At 43.5% G+C, this 13,412-nt stretch overlaps 1 protein-coding gene across 2 annotated transcripts in view; it reads left to right on the top strand.

Moving 5' to 3' along the window:
• Positions 1 to 13,412, top strand: part of LOC145531678 (uncharacterized) — a 468,005-nt gene that overhangs the window by 395,824 nt on the left and 58,769 nt on the right. For both annotated transcript variants that reach the window (XR_014072654.1, XM_081554698.1), the window contains one exon: positions 10,804 to 10,852. Coding sequence is in view for 1 of the 2 variants with exons in the window: in XM_081554698.1 (XP_081410824.1) it covers positions 10,804 to 10,852 (49 nt within the window). In the remaining variant the exon portion in view is untranslated. The remainder of the gene's footprint in view (positions 1 to 10,803; positions 10,853 to 13,412) is intronic.

Below are 13,412 nucleotides of genomic sequence, written 5' to 3'. Positions count from 1 at the left end.
GGAGGTGGGTGCGGCCCCAACATCTGCGCGTGTTTAGGAATTCACAGGAGAAATACCCCAATGCAGGAGTTGTCAGACCTGATTAATACTCCACCCTCACGGGGCATGTGTGTTAACCCACAGGCGTCACACTTGCTGCTGGGGTCCCTCACAAGGCCGCTGTCAGCATTGGCTTCCCAGGAGCTCCCCTGCTGAGTGTGTCTCCTCCGTGTGTCATATGTTTGGTTGTCATCTTTGCTAAAGGATGTTTTCAGTTTGGAAAATCTTCTGCTTCAAGCATGCACTTGGGAAAGACAGAGAATGATTTCGTTGGAATGTCCACGGTGGGGGCCAGTTCATAATACACACACAAAGTCCGTGGAATAGTGCATGACACAAAAGAGAGTAGCTTCTTCATGAAGTGAGGTGGTTGGGAGGTTAAACCAGCCTCTAAAAGTCATAAACAGTAATATCATTTCTATGTAAGGACAGTTGATCATGCAATGGCAGCTGTGTAACACAATTCTAGTGGTTGCTAGATAAAATGTGGCTTCCCAGGTGGCGCTCGTGGTAAAGAACCACTGCCAAGGCAGGAGACGCAAGAGACTTGTGTTTGATCTCTGGGTCGGGGAGATCCCCTGGTGGAGGGCATGGCAACCCACTCCAGTATTCTTGCCTGGAAAACCCCATTGACAGGGGAGCCTGGTGGGCTACAGTCCATAGCGTTGCACGGAGTCAGACATGACTCAAATACTTAGCACGCACAAACATCCAATACTATAAAAAACTAGATCATTTTTAAGCACAATGAGGTAGACATCTAATTCCATCATGTGAAGGTAAGTAGGTACAGATACTCCAAAAATACGGAAAAATGTGCATCAATTACTAACTGGACTTTTCATTTGAGAAGTGGATTTAGAAATAATTTTCCCTTTCTACCCTGTAAATGTCTTTATTTTTGAAGATTTTATGATGAAATGTAATATGTTGAGGATTAATCAAAAAATATAAAATGCCATAACGTAATATTTTCTATAGACAGTGTCATTCAGAAAAAGTTCCTTCTAAATAATGAAATAACTACCATTTCTGATGCCTTTCAAATCACCTGCTATATATATATATATATATAAAAGGATATTTTGCCTGGATAATAACAACGCACAAGATATGAAGAATGCTTTCTCTTTAAGTGCTATGTTTCACAAAGAGTAGGACACAGCGGAGTGACTGAGAACACAGACACACACACACACAAGTGTAGTGTTGAGTGTGCTTCCTGCCTTCCAACCATCTTTAAATATCAGGCCAAGTGTCAAGAATTAACCTTACTGGGGAGGGGATTTTTTGTGAAGAATGTGGACATCTACCCAGAAAGCAGATGATGATTGTAAAGACGAAAAGCAGACCTATTGTTTGGATCTGGTTTGTTTTAACCAGGACTAGATAAACCACTTGTGACACACTGTATTAGTGTCCCAGGGCTGCTCAACAATAGAAATTTGTTCCCTCACAGTTCTAGAGGCCAGAAGTCCAAAATTGAGGTGTTGGCAGGTTGGGTCCCTTTTGGAGGCTCTCTGAAGGAAAATCTGTCCTTTCTCTTAGTTTCTGGTGGTTGAAGTTCCTATGGCATATATATGATATATATATATATATCATATATATATATAAAATCAGTTCAGTTCAGTCGCTCAGTTGTGTCTGACTCTTTGCAGCCCCATGAACTGCAACACGCCAGGCTTCCCTGTCCATCACCAACTCCTGGAGTTTACCCAAACTCATGTCCATTGCGTTGGTGATGCCCTCCAACCATCTCATCCTCTGCCATCCCCTTCTCCTCCCGCCTTCGGTCTTTCCCAGCATCAGGGTCTTTTCCAATGAGTCAGTTCTTCCCATCAGGTGGCAAAGTATTGGAGTTTCAGCTTCAGCATCAGTCCTCCCAATGAATATTCAGGACTGATCTCTAGGATGAACTGGTTTGATCTCCTTGCAGTCCAAGGGACTCTTAAGAGTCTTCTCCAACACCACAGTTCAAAAACATCAATTCTTCTGTGTTCAGCTTTCTTTATAGTCCAACTCTCACATCCATACATGACTACTGGAAAAACTATAGCTTTGACTAGACTGCAGACCTTTGTTGGTAAAGGAATGCCTCTGCTTTTTAATATGCTGTCTAGGTTGGCCATAACGTTTCTTCCAAGGAGCAAGCATCTCTTAATTTCATGGCTGCAGTCACCATCTGCAGTGATTTTGGAGTCCCCCCAAAATAAAGTCTGTCACTGTTTCCATTGTTTCCCCATCTATTTGCCATGAAATGGACGGGTTATGGCAGAGAGTTTTGACTATATATATATGTATACACACACACACACACACACACACACACATATATATCCTTTCCATCTCTCCCTCTGTCTTCATGTGGCATTCTGTTCATGTCCACCAAATGACCTAGTGTCTTCACAGGGTCATTTTCTCAGAAGGACACCAGTACACCAGTCCTACTGGATTGGGGACCTACCCTACTCTAGTATAACCTCTTCTTGACTAATGATAATACATCTGTGGTGATCCTGTTTCAAATAAATTCACATTCTGAGTCCTGGGGTCAGGACTTCAAAAAAATCTCTTTGCTATTAACAGACATTTACAAGATATAGATTCCTAGATCTCAACTGGAAACAAAAGTGAAAATAAACTAATGGGACTTAATTAAACTTTAAAGTTGCTGCACAGCAAAGGAAACAATAGGGTGGAAGAAGATATTTGCACAGCCTTGGGGATGAAAAGACAACCTTTGATATGGGAGAACACACTTGCAGATGATGCAAATGACACGGGATTGATTTCCAAAAGATACAGACAACTATGTGGCTCGATATTAAACACACACATAACCCAATCCTAAAAATGGGCAGAATACCTAAATAGACAGTTTTCTAAAGAAAACACACAGATGGCCAAGGGCACATGAAAAGTTGCTCAACATCACTAATTATTAGAGATATGCGAATCAAACTATGATGAGGTATCACCTCACACCATTCAGAATGGTCATCATCAAAGAAGTCTATAGGACTTCCCTAGCAGTCCAGTGGTTAGGAGTTTGCCTTCCAATGAAAGGGGTGTGGGTTCAATCCCTGGTTAGGATCTGGGATCCCACATGCCTCCAGGCCAAAAAGCCAAAACATGAAACAGAAGCAATATTGTAACAAATGCAATAAAGACTTTGAAAATGGTCTGCATCAAAAAAATCTTTTTAGAAAAGTCTACAAAGAATAAATGCTGCAGAGAGTGTGGAGAAATGACAGCCCTTCTACACTGTTGGTGGGAATGTAAATCAGTGTAGCCACTGTGGAGAACAGTGTGAAAATTCTTTAAAAAGCTAAAAATATAGTTGCCATATGATACAACAGTCCAACCCCTGGGCATATATCTGGAAAAGATGAAAACTCTAATTCAACAAGATACATGTACCCCAATGTTTGTAGCAGTACTGTTTATAATAGCCAAGACATGGAAGCAAACTAAGTGCTCGTCAGCAAATGAATGGATTAAGAAGAGATTACACACACACACTCACACACACACACACACACACACACACTGAATCACTTTGTTATGTGCCTGAAACACTGTAAATCAACTATACTTTAAAAAAAAAAAAAAAAAGAAGAAGCTACAGATATCTGGATCCCAGCTGCTCAATCCATATATTTTGGGATGAGACCCAGACACAAACATTCCAAGGAATTACCATGTGATGCACAGCAAGGAGTGCTCCCCTCTGCTGCAGACTAAGGACCATTTGGATGGTATCCTAAAGATAACTGCTCCTTTGCTTAATGCAGACTCATTATATGAAACACAGTTTACATTGACAACATAGGTATTTTGTTAGTGACTCTTTTTCCTTCTGCAAATAGCACTTTCTGCTCCATTAAAGATTAAGAACTTTTTTGATTCAGACAGTTCCCCAGTGCATTGCAACTAGAACATTATTCATCCATGCTAAGAATTCAGAAGCCTCCTCAGTGGAGGTTCTCCTTTCCAATAAGCATGGCCACGAGACAGGCCATCATTCTCTCAAAATAAAGAACTCCGTCTCCGTGAAATGACTGTGCTTTCCATCACCCTCTCTGGGTCCAGGAGGGTACCAATGCAAGTGCCCATTTCCCCCTCCTTGGAAGGTCTCTACTTATAGCTTTGGTCTGTTGGCGTGTATGTGAGGAATCAGCAGTGCCATTCACAGCAGATGGATCTAGCTCAAACACCTTTCCCTTCTCCCAGGCACGGTCTGCTTGGCCTGTGGAATTGCATTCCCTTGCTCGCTAATTCTCAGTAATTCGAGACCCCCTCCTTCCCCCGTCCCTGCCCCCATAACCTCCCTTAGTTCTAGGACCTCTGTGGGTCAGTTGTCCCAAACCCCTGACATGATAGCCCTACTGCTGAGTCCTGATTTTTCAATCCCACTATAGAGATGAGGACACTGCCCAGTTCCTCTGTGAGGAATGTTGAGGGAGGGCGGCTGTCTACGTGGAAGGATAAACAGCAGTGCAAGGCAGAGCCCCAGTCCCTGACTAGAGGCTCTTTTGTGGGAAGTGTCAGGCTTTTTGGCAGAAGCAAAGTTTGCATCATTTTATCTGTATTTAACTTTTCTTTCTCCTCTTTGGGCACCCAGTTAGTCAATGACTAAAGCATATTTGTGCCCCTATTTCACATTCTTTTAAAAAGTTTGTTAGGGAATTAGGTGATTAGTCCAGTGATTAGGACTCCGTTCTCTTATTGCTGAGAGCCTGGTTTCAATCTCTGGTCAAGGAACAAAAATTCTGCAAGCCATACGACACAGCTAAACAAGTAAATACGAAGGTTTTAAATTTATTTTTAACTCATGCAATCATCCACAGAGCCCCATCCCCACACATGCTAATGACTCAAAGGCAGTAGAAATTTTTTTTTTTTTTTTTTTTTTACTTTTCAGTTTCCTCCTAGTTCAAGTTTGCTAGGGAGTTGGCTCCCTTTCCTGCAGTGATTTGAGGGTCTATCCATCTTGGGGTTCAGCCTTTCCCAAGGGTCTCTTTGTCAACAGCATCATTATTAACATCACCATCATGTTTATCAGCATCATCACCATCATAATCATCACCATCGTTATCAACATCATCATCACAACTATCATCTCCATCATTATCAACGTCATCTTCCTCATTGTCACCGTCTTATTTATCAGCATCGTCACCATTATTATTACCATCATCATCACCATCACTATCAGCATCACCTCCCTCATCGTCACCATCACGTTCATCGCCATCATCATTGTCATCATCAGCAGCAGCATCTGTATCCAGCAGATGCAAGGGGATTAAAAAAGCATGGAGATCATATGTGACAGCCTGAACCTAAAATTTACCTGGTGACCTCATCTCTCTATCGGGCTCTTCCACCGGGAAAAGTCAAGTTTGGAATTGATTACATGAAACTTTCAATGTCCAGAATGTGAAGGAGGTGGATCCCAATCTTCCTCCCTTCGAGGTCTGGAAAGCCTCAAAAAGTCACCTTTCCCTGGATGGTATCGATCGGTCTGAAGGCCTCCAATTAGGAGTCACAACAGTCTTGCACCCGTTCATTCAAAAGCATTTGTTCAAGGCCCCGCAGATGTTCCGGGGCCTCGGCTGAGTATGCATCTCAGACAAAGCTTGACTTTCAGGGAACTTTCAGGGAAGGCTTGACTTTCAAGGAAGGCTTGACTGCCTTCAGGAGGTAAGGCAGTCAGTGCATAAATAGACACAGCTCGGAAATGTTACATAATCTCAGCTGGAGGAAATAAGCCATGGCCGTGGATAGTGGGTGATAGAGTCCTCTTTTACTTAGGAAGGTCAGGGAATGTCTCCTGAGGAGGTGACCTGGATTCAGACAGGGGCGGAAAGTCACATGGAGATGTGGAAGGTGTCAGGGCAGCTGTAAGGGCAAAAACAAAGCTTTCTAAACATTCAGGTGGCTTTTCAAGCATCTTTCCATGCCACTTTGCAACTTTGCAGAACTGTTTACTCTCCGTGTCCTGTTCTGTGCTTTTGTGTCCCAGTGTCTCGCGTGAGCATCTGGAAGCCTTGCTTGCCTTGTTTTTCCTGTCCACCTGGAAAACTTCCTCATTGTCATGCAAAAGTTGGCTCAAATGCAGCAACTTTTGTGATGTTTTCTACTGCCTGAGGCAGAATTTCCACTCACTCCTTTTCTTCCACTGTATCTTGAACGTTTGTGATCCCAGTGTTATATTTACGTGTTTCCATGGACATAAGAAGAGAGATAATTTGGGTCTGGCGGTCTGTCTTCTCTCCAGGCATCCTGCATTGAGACCTGCCCATTGTGGTGCTTAATGATCACTGAATGCGATTAGGTATATTCCTGAGTAAAATAAAACAAGAGCAACAAAGCCATTGATTGTAATTGATGCCATTTACCGAACATCTACTTAGAACACTGTTCCGAATACTTAACAGGTGTAAGCTCATTCAGTGTGCATGATAATTGTATGGGTTAGAGACTGTTATTGTTTATGGAAGAAGACCCTGAAACAGAGGAAGGTTAGAGTCCTCTGTCCAGAGTCCCAGGTTCATAATAGTGATCATACACAAGCATAGTAACTAGTGTTTATTATGTTACTGCTAAGCATTTTGGAGAAGGCAATGGCACCCCACTCCAGTACTCTTGCCTGGAAAATCCCATGGATGGAGGAGCCTGGTAGGCTACAGTCCATGGGGTCGCTAAGAATCGGACACGACTGAGCAACTTCACTTTCACTTTTCCCTTTCATGCACTGGAGAGGGAAATGGCAACCCACTCCAGTGTTCTTGCCTGGAGAATCCCAGGGACGGGGAAGCCTGGTGGGCTGCCGTCTATGGGGTCGCACAGAGTCGGACACGACTGAAGTGACTTGGCAGCAGCTAAGCATTTAATGTGGATTGTTTTCTTTAATCCTCTCACAACCCTCTGGAGAAAGTACTGTGGAGATACTCATTTCTCAGAGAAGGGAATCAGAATACAGAGATTAAATAACTTGCCCAAGAAGACATGGCTAGTGCATGGCAAAGATGGGGTTCAAATTCATGTGCACTTGCTTCTAGAAAACCTCATCTTCCCCCCAGCGCTTGAATGCGATGTGTTGGCACCAGAGAAGGTGGGAAAAAAAACAGCATCAACTTGTGACAAAGCTTGCTGCTCAAGGAAAACATTCAACAGAATCCACCAAGGCTGTGTGCTTGGAGCGTCTTTGTGTGTTGGGTGCGGCTGAATCTCGCTTCTCTTGCTGAAGAATTCACAGCCTGGAACGCTGTGTTTACTTCGCTGTTGTCCTCCCATTAGGTGAGGAATGAGCCCAGCCATCCACAAAAGCAGAGTTACAGGCTGAGAACACAGCCCAGAGAAGGCGAGAGGGTTATTTATAGTCCAGAGTCCCGGCTGAAAAGGAGGCGTGGGAGGAGCTTAATCATCTCTGGGGAAATCGCAGAGAACAGAAGACGGTGGCGATAAAGAGCTCGCCAAGGGTCAGGGTTGCATACCAATTACAGTGACTTCCAGACTCTTAACGTGCACGGCCCTTAACAGGAGACCGAGGACGTGTTCTGGCCTGGAAGGAAAAACAACTTCTGATGTCTTCCCCCTGAGCAGAGAGGCAGCCCGTCTGACACCGCTGTTGCAACAACAACTCTAATTTAAATTCCAGGTTCTGTAATAATGAGTCAGCATCCTCATCACTCTGGCTGGCATATCTTGATACAAGGGAAAATGTCCAGTCTAGTCTGACTCTTTAAGTAGCTGTCCATGCCAAGCCTCGTATGAAGGCGGGGAGGACTTGGTGTTGTCCCCTCTTTTTGCAGGCCAGTGTGTGAAACCACAACAGTTACTGTTCAGTCAGTTCCCCAGTTACCTCTTTTCATTAAATATATGGCTTTCTGCTTCTCTAGGATTCTTTAGGTTGCAATAGACAGAATTCTAACTAAACTCAACTTGAGCAAATGCCAGGGAAATAGGAAGGATTTACTCACGTTCTTGAAACCAAAGAGTTGAAGGGTGGCACTGGCTTTTCGCCTCTGCCTAGACCTTAGGTGCCATTATGAAGCCCTGTTTCTCCATTTCTTGCCACTGCTTTCAGCTTTGTTGGTTTTATTCTCAAGGCTGTCCATTTATGTCCTGGAAACTCCGGACCCCATACCCAACCACTGTATTAATTTCTTGAAGGTGCTCTAACAAACTATCACAAACCCATGGCTAAAAGCAAGAGCAATTTATTCTCTCACAATTCCAGAAGCCAGAAGTCTGAAAGTAAGGTGTTTGTAGGATTGGCTTGTTTGGGGGGCTCTGATGAATTCCTTCCATGCAACTCTCCAAAAGACACCAAAAGCTCAGCTTTCCTTGGCTTGTGGCCACATCACTCTTGTCTCTGCCCTTGATGTCACACGATTTTCTCTGTGTGCCTCTTTGCCTCAAATCTCCCTCTCTTTCCTCTTATCAGCTCACGAGCTTTTGGATTTAGGGCTCATAGCAAATGCAGGGTGATTTTATTATAATCATATAATACATATTTTTAAGGACTTTCCTGCTGGCTCAGACAGTAAAGCGTCTGCCTACAATGTGGGAGACCTGGGTTCAATCCCTGGGTTGGGAAGATCCCCTGGAGTATGAAATGGCAACCCATTCCAGTATTCTTGCCTGGGAAATCCCGTGGACAGAGGAACCTGGTGGGCTACAGTCCAGGGGGTCACAAAGAGTTGGACATTGACTTAGCAACCAAAGAGCAGCAGCAACATGCAAGTGAACCCAATTTGCATGGGGTTAGGGGAGGGAGGAGATAGGTGGCATAGGTGGTTGATGTGGTTAACAGTTTCCTACAGAGGAAGCCAGGGAATACCCTTGGATTAGTGAAATATCGCATCCCTTCCTTTGTGGCTCAGCTGTAAAGAATCCGCCTGCAATGCAGGAGACCTGGCTTTGATCCCTGGTTTGGGAAGATCCCGTGGAGAAGGGAAAGGGTACCCACTCCAGTATTCTGGCCTGGAGAATTCCATGGACTGTATAGTCCATGGGGTCGCAAAGAGTCGAACATGACTGAGCAACTTTCCCTTTCCTTTTCTAAGTGATGATTTTATATGTTTTCAGAGTTCTTAGAGCAAAGGAAGTAGCCTGTCCTCCTTGGAGTTCTTGGCTGTTTTTCTGGTTTGGGTGAGATTGGGCTTGCAGGGCTGTCGGGGGGCTCTGAAGTGAGTGATGATGGTGAATAAACTGTGGATCTTCTGAGGTTCTTACAAAGCCATCAACAGAACTGAACATCTTGCCTTCTACTCACCCCTGTTCTGCTCAGAGTGATATCCTGTCCCTTAACAGGTAGAATGTCGTTGCTTCGAATGATTTTTCCAAGACCATCTCTTATTTCCAAAGTAGCCACGGGGAAGCTGGTTTTCAAAGGAAAGTGAACAGAAATGGTTTTGGATAGGGGATAATAAGTTTTGTGATATTTTCCCTGAGGTTACTGAAAACTTCTCGAGGTGATTGTAAAATCATGTTGGGAGAAGAAGGATGCTAGAGCTCCCCACCCTCCGCCATTCTAATGTCAAGCCCTGGAGGGTAACTTTAAATTAATTCTTTTATTTACTCAGTAAACACCCAAGGAACATGTACCATGTAAAGCACCATAAAAGACCCTCCCCTACTACCACTCCTGCTAGGAACCAGCCTTGTCTTCTAAGAAATTACCTTCTGAGTGCGTAGTGAGAGAGAGAAGGAAGCATTACAAAAACAATTTCAAAATCAATTGTTTAATTGCAATTGGATTAAGTATGAAAGTGAGAAGTACAGAAAGCCAAGTCACTAGAGAGGCATCCAAAACACAGCCTTTTTTTTTCACCCCTGTAGCCCCACAATTTCAGACATAGTAAGTACTTGGCAACAACAGTAACAATTTGAATCAATGAATGAATACGTGGAGGGTGTGTGTCCAATAAGAACTGTGCCCAATAAGAACTCCTGGAGCCAAAATGCCAGTTATAAAAATGGACACAATGAACACTGGAGTGCATGGTCTTTTTGAATTGTGGTTTTCTCAGGGTATATGCCCAGGAGTGGGAATGCTGTGTCATGTGGTCATTTTAGGGTTTCCACGGTGGTGCTTGTAGTAAAGAACCCATCAGTCAATGCAAGAGACACAAGAGATATGAGTTCGATCTCTGGATCAGGAAGATCCCCCAGAGAAGGGCATGGCAACCCACTCCAGTATTCGTGTTTGGAGAATCCCATGGACAGAGGAGCCTGGTGGGCTACAGTCCATAGGGCTGCAAAGAGCTGAACATGACTGAAGCGACTTAGCATGCACACACGCATAGCTGATTCACTTTGTTGTACAGCAGAAGCTAACATAACGTTGTAAAGCAATTATATTCCAATTAAAAGAACAGACACAAACTCAAGACTTCTTCCTTTTTCAGATATTTCTGGAGTGAACTCATTTTGTTATAACTTTAAGAAAACATTCTGGCCTTTCCTTCTTATTCCGATGCTCCCTAAGTTCTTTCCAACTAGGGTGAAAACCAGCCTTGTCATGGTTTTCAGAACTATGTGGTTTTCCAAGAAAGAAAAAAAAAAATTTAAAATGCAGAGCAATCTGCCTTATCGGTATCTCTTCCAATTAATGTAATCTTGTTTCTGTTATTTCCACCATATTTTTCAATCCAGCGAGCCTCATTACATTTGCAAGTGCATTAAATTAGAGCCTCTATAGAAGGAGAGTGATGAGTATCAGCTAATTTAATTATGTTTCTACATTTTCAGCATTTAATGATGTCTGCCATTGTTGTGAGGATTCCTCCACGGGCTCCAGGTAGTATTACCACTGATCCCATGTAAAGTTTACGTTATCAGATAAGACTTGACAGCTCATTGAAGTGCGTGTTCAGTAATTTTTGAATCTAATCAAAATTGATTTATGTGCAATCAAATTACAGGAATAAAGAAACAGCTTCACATAATTTAGTTGCTGATTATAGTGTTGCCTGCCTCCGAAGTCACACCGATGTGTGTCTCTTAGTTTTGTATCAACATTTCATCAAGATCTAACAGTCTGTGTAGGTTTTTTTTTTTTTCTTCCTACTTCTTTTAAATGTTCACACTGTATAGTGGTTGTGTCCTGAGCATCTAATATAGATTAAATGGACCATTTGTGTCCCCCGAGCTTTGTGTCCTGTTCAGCAAACCTTGTCTGAGTGTCCTTAAGTGTCTGGCACAGGAACCTTGTACTGAATGCCTAGATGGGTCCTCAGAGTTGGAGGGAAAGTCCCCAGGAAGGGAGCTGTGGGCGTTCAGGAGCTGGGCTGGTGCTGATGTTGGAGGGAGCTGAGGCATCCTTCTTTCTCCTTCCCTAAGGATGCTCAACCAAGTCTAAAATAAGTACACAAACCCAGTGGGGACTACAGGACAGAATTCTGTTTATTACCCATTGGAAAAGAGTGCTTTTTATGTTTGTTTGGCAGACACTTATTTATAGTTGTATACCAGATACAATTTAAAATACTTGGCAGAGACCTACTTCATTATTATAATAGCCTTAAAAACTATTACACTTCCCTTTAGCCCCATTTAAAGATGAAGAAACTGAGGGGCCAAAAGCTGGACTGTTTTTCCTAGGGCTGCCCAGCTGACACGTGAAAGAACCAGGATGCTTTTTATTTTTAAATTATGTATTTTTAATTGAAAGATCATTGTTTTACAATATTGGTTTCATTTCTGCCATACGTCAAATGAATTAGCCATAGGTGTACATACTCTCCTCCCTCTTGAACCTCCCTCCCACTTCCCACCCAGCTTCATAAATTATACAATGGAATATTACTCAGCCATAAAAAGGAACATATTTGAGTCAGTTCTGATGAGCTAGATAAGCCTAGAGCCTATTATAAAGAGTGAAGTAAGTCAGAAAGAGAAAAAAAGCAAATATTGAATTTTAAAACATATATATGGAATCTAGAAAGATAGTAGTGATGAACCTATTTTCAGGGCAGCAACAAAGACACAGACAAAGAGAACAGACTTATGGACATGGGCAGGGTGGGGGGTGGGGAGGAAGGAGAGTGAGACGAATGGAGAGAGCAGCATGGAAGCATACACACCGCCATATGTGAAATAGAGAGCCAATGGAAATCTGCTACATGTTTCAGGGAACTCAAACCAGGGCTCTGTAAGAACCAGGATTTGATCCAGGTGATCTGGATCCAGAGTTCATAATGTTATACACAATGCCCTGTTGCTCCTCCCCAAGCTGAAATTGTCTGTCACTCAACCCACTTTATCCTTGAAGTCATATATAGACCTTGGAAGCGACTGAGAAGTTCGGAGGGCCTTGACCCACCTCTTCCCATAGGAGCTTGAAGCTGGCCTCTACAAGGTGGAGTCCTGGCTACTGTCCTAGGTACTACTTACCTGCCCTAGGTGAGCTTAGGAAAGAGAGGTCAACATGAAAGCAGGTATTGTTTGCAGGTAGCAAGCAGGAGGAGAAAGAGAGGGAGAGGGAGAAAGAGAGAAGAGTCACCCATCAGAAGAGTCCTTTCTGTCCCAATGAGGTAGACTGGATGGGGGCAAGATTGGAGACAGGCTTTCCCAAACACTCATAACCCAGTGGAGAATTGGGGTAAGTCCCGAGTGTTTTGGTTATGGAAGAATGCACAGATGGATAAGAAAATGAGGCTCGTTAACCCCTAGACTGAGTCTGAGGAATCCATGCCATGTGATAGATAAACTAAATGTTCAGATAAATAAGCAACACCTTCTGATATGAAGGCATGGTAGTGGGAAGGGTCAACCATCCACTGAGGCTGGAGGGAGGGTGGGGACTTGGAGGATGATGATGCTAGAGTCAAACTGTGAATGGATAGGCAGGTCCCACAAGGCAGGGATCATGCTGGAATAAAATAGCCTGTGTCCTGTGTGAAAGGAGTTGTTGTCCAGTCTCTAAGTCATGTCTGACTCTTTGCGACCCCATGGACTGCAGCACGTCAGGCTTCCCTGTCTTTCACCGTCTCCCAGAGTTTGCTCAAACTCATGTCATTGAGTCGGTGATGCCATCCAACCATCTCGTTCTCTGCCACCACCTTCTCCTCCTGCCCTCTATCTTTCCCAGCATCAGGGTCTTTTCCAATGAGTCAACTCCTCGCCTCAGGTGTGAAAGGAGAACTTTCATGAAACATTTAGACATTCTCCAAATTCCAAGTGGCTTCAAACAATCACTCCCCAAAGTTATCCTCTTCAATCTTTTTTCTGTTCAAGGTCCACACTGAATATCACTAAACCTGGCAGCAGCAGTAAAAACACAATTGTTGCTGCAAGGCATAGTGTCTCTGAGTGTCCATAAAAGGATCTGTGGGTCGCTGTTTGAACATAAGCATGTA

This window comes from Giraffa tippelskirchi, chromosome 13 (genome assembly GCF_054371585.1).
Source record: "Giraffa tippelskirchi isolate mGirTip1 chromosome 13, T2T-mGirTip1v1.2.pri, whole genome shotgun sequence".
NCBI lineage: Eukaryota > Metazoa > Chordata > Mammalia > Artiodactyla > Giraffidae > Giraffa > Giraffa tippelskirchi.
The sequence above is the reverse complement of the archived record's forward strand: the minus strand, read 5'-3'. Positions and strand labels throughout refer to the sequence as shown.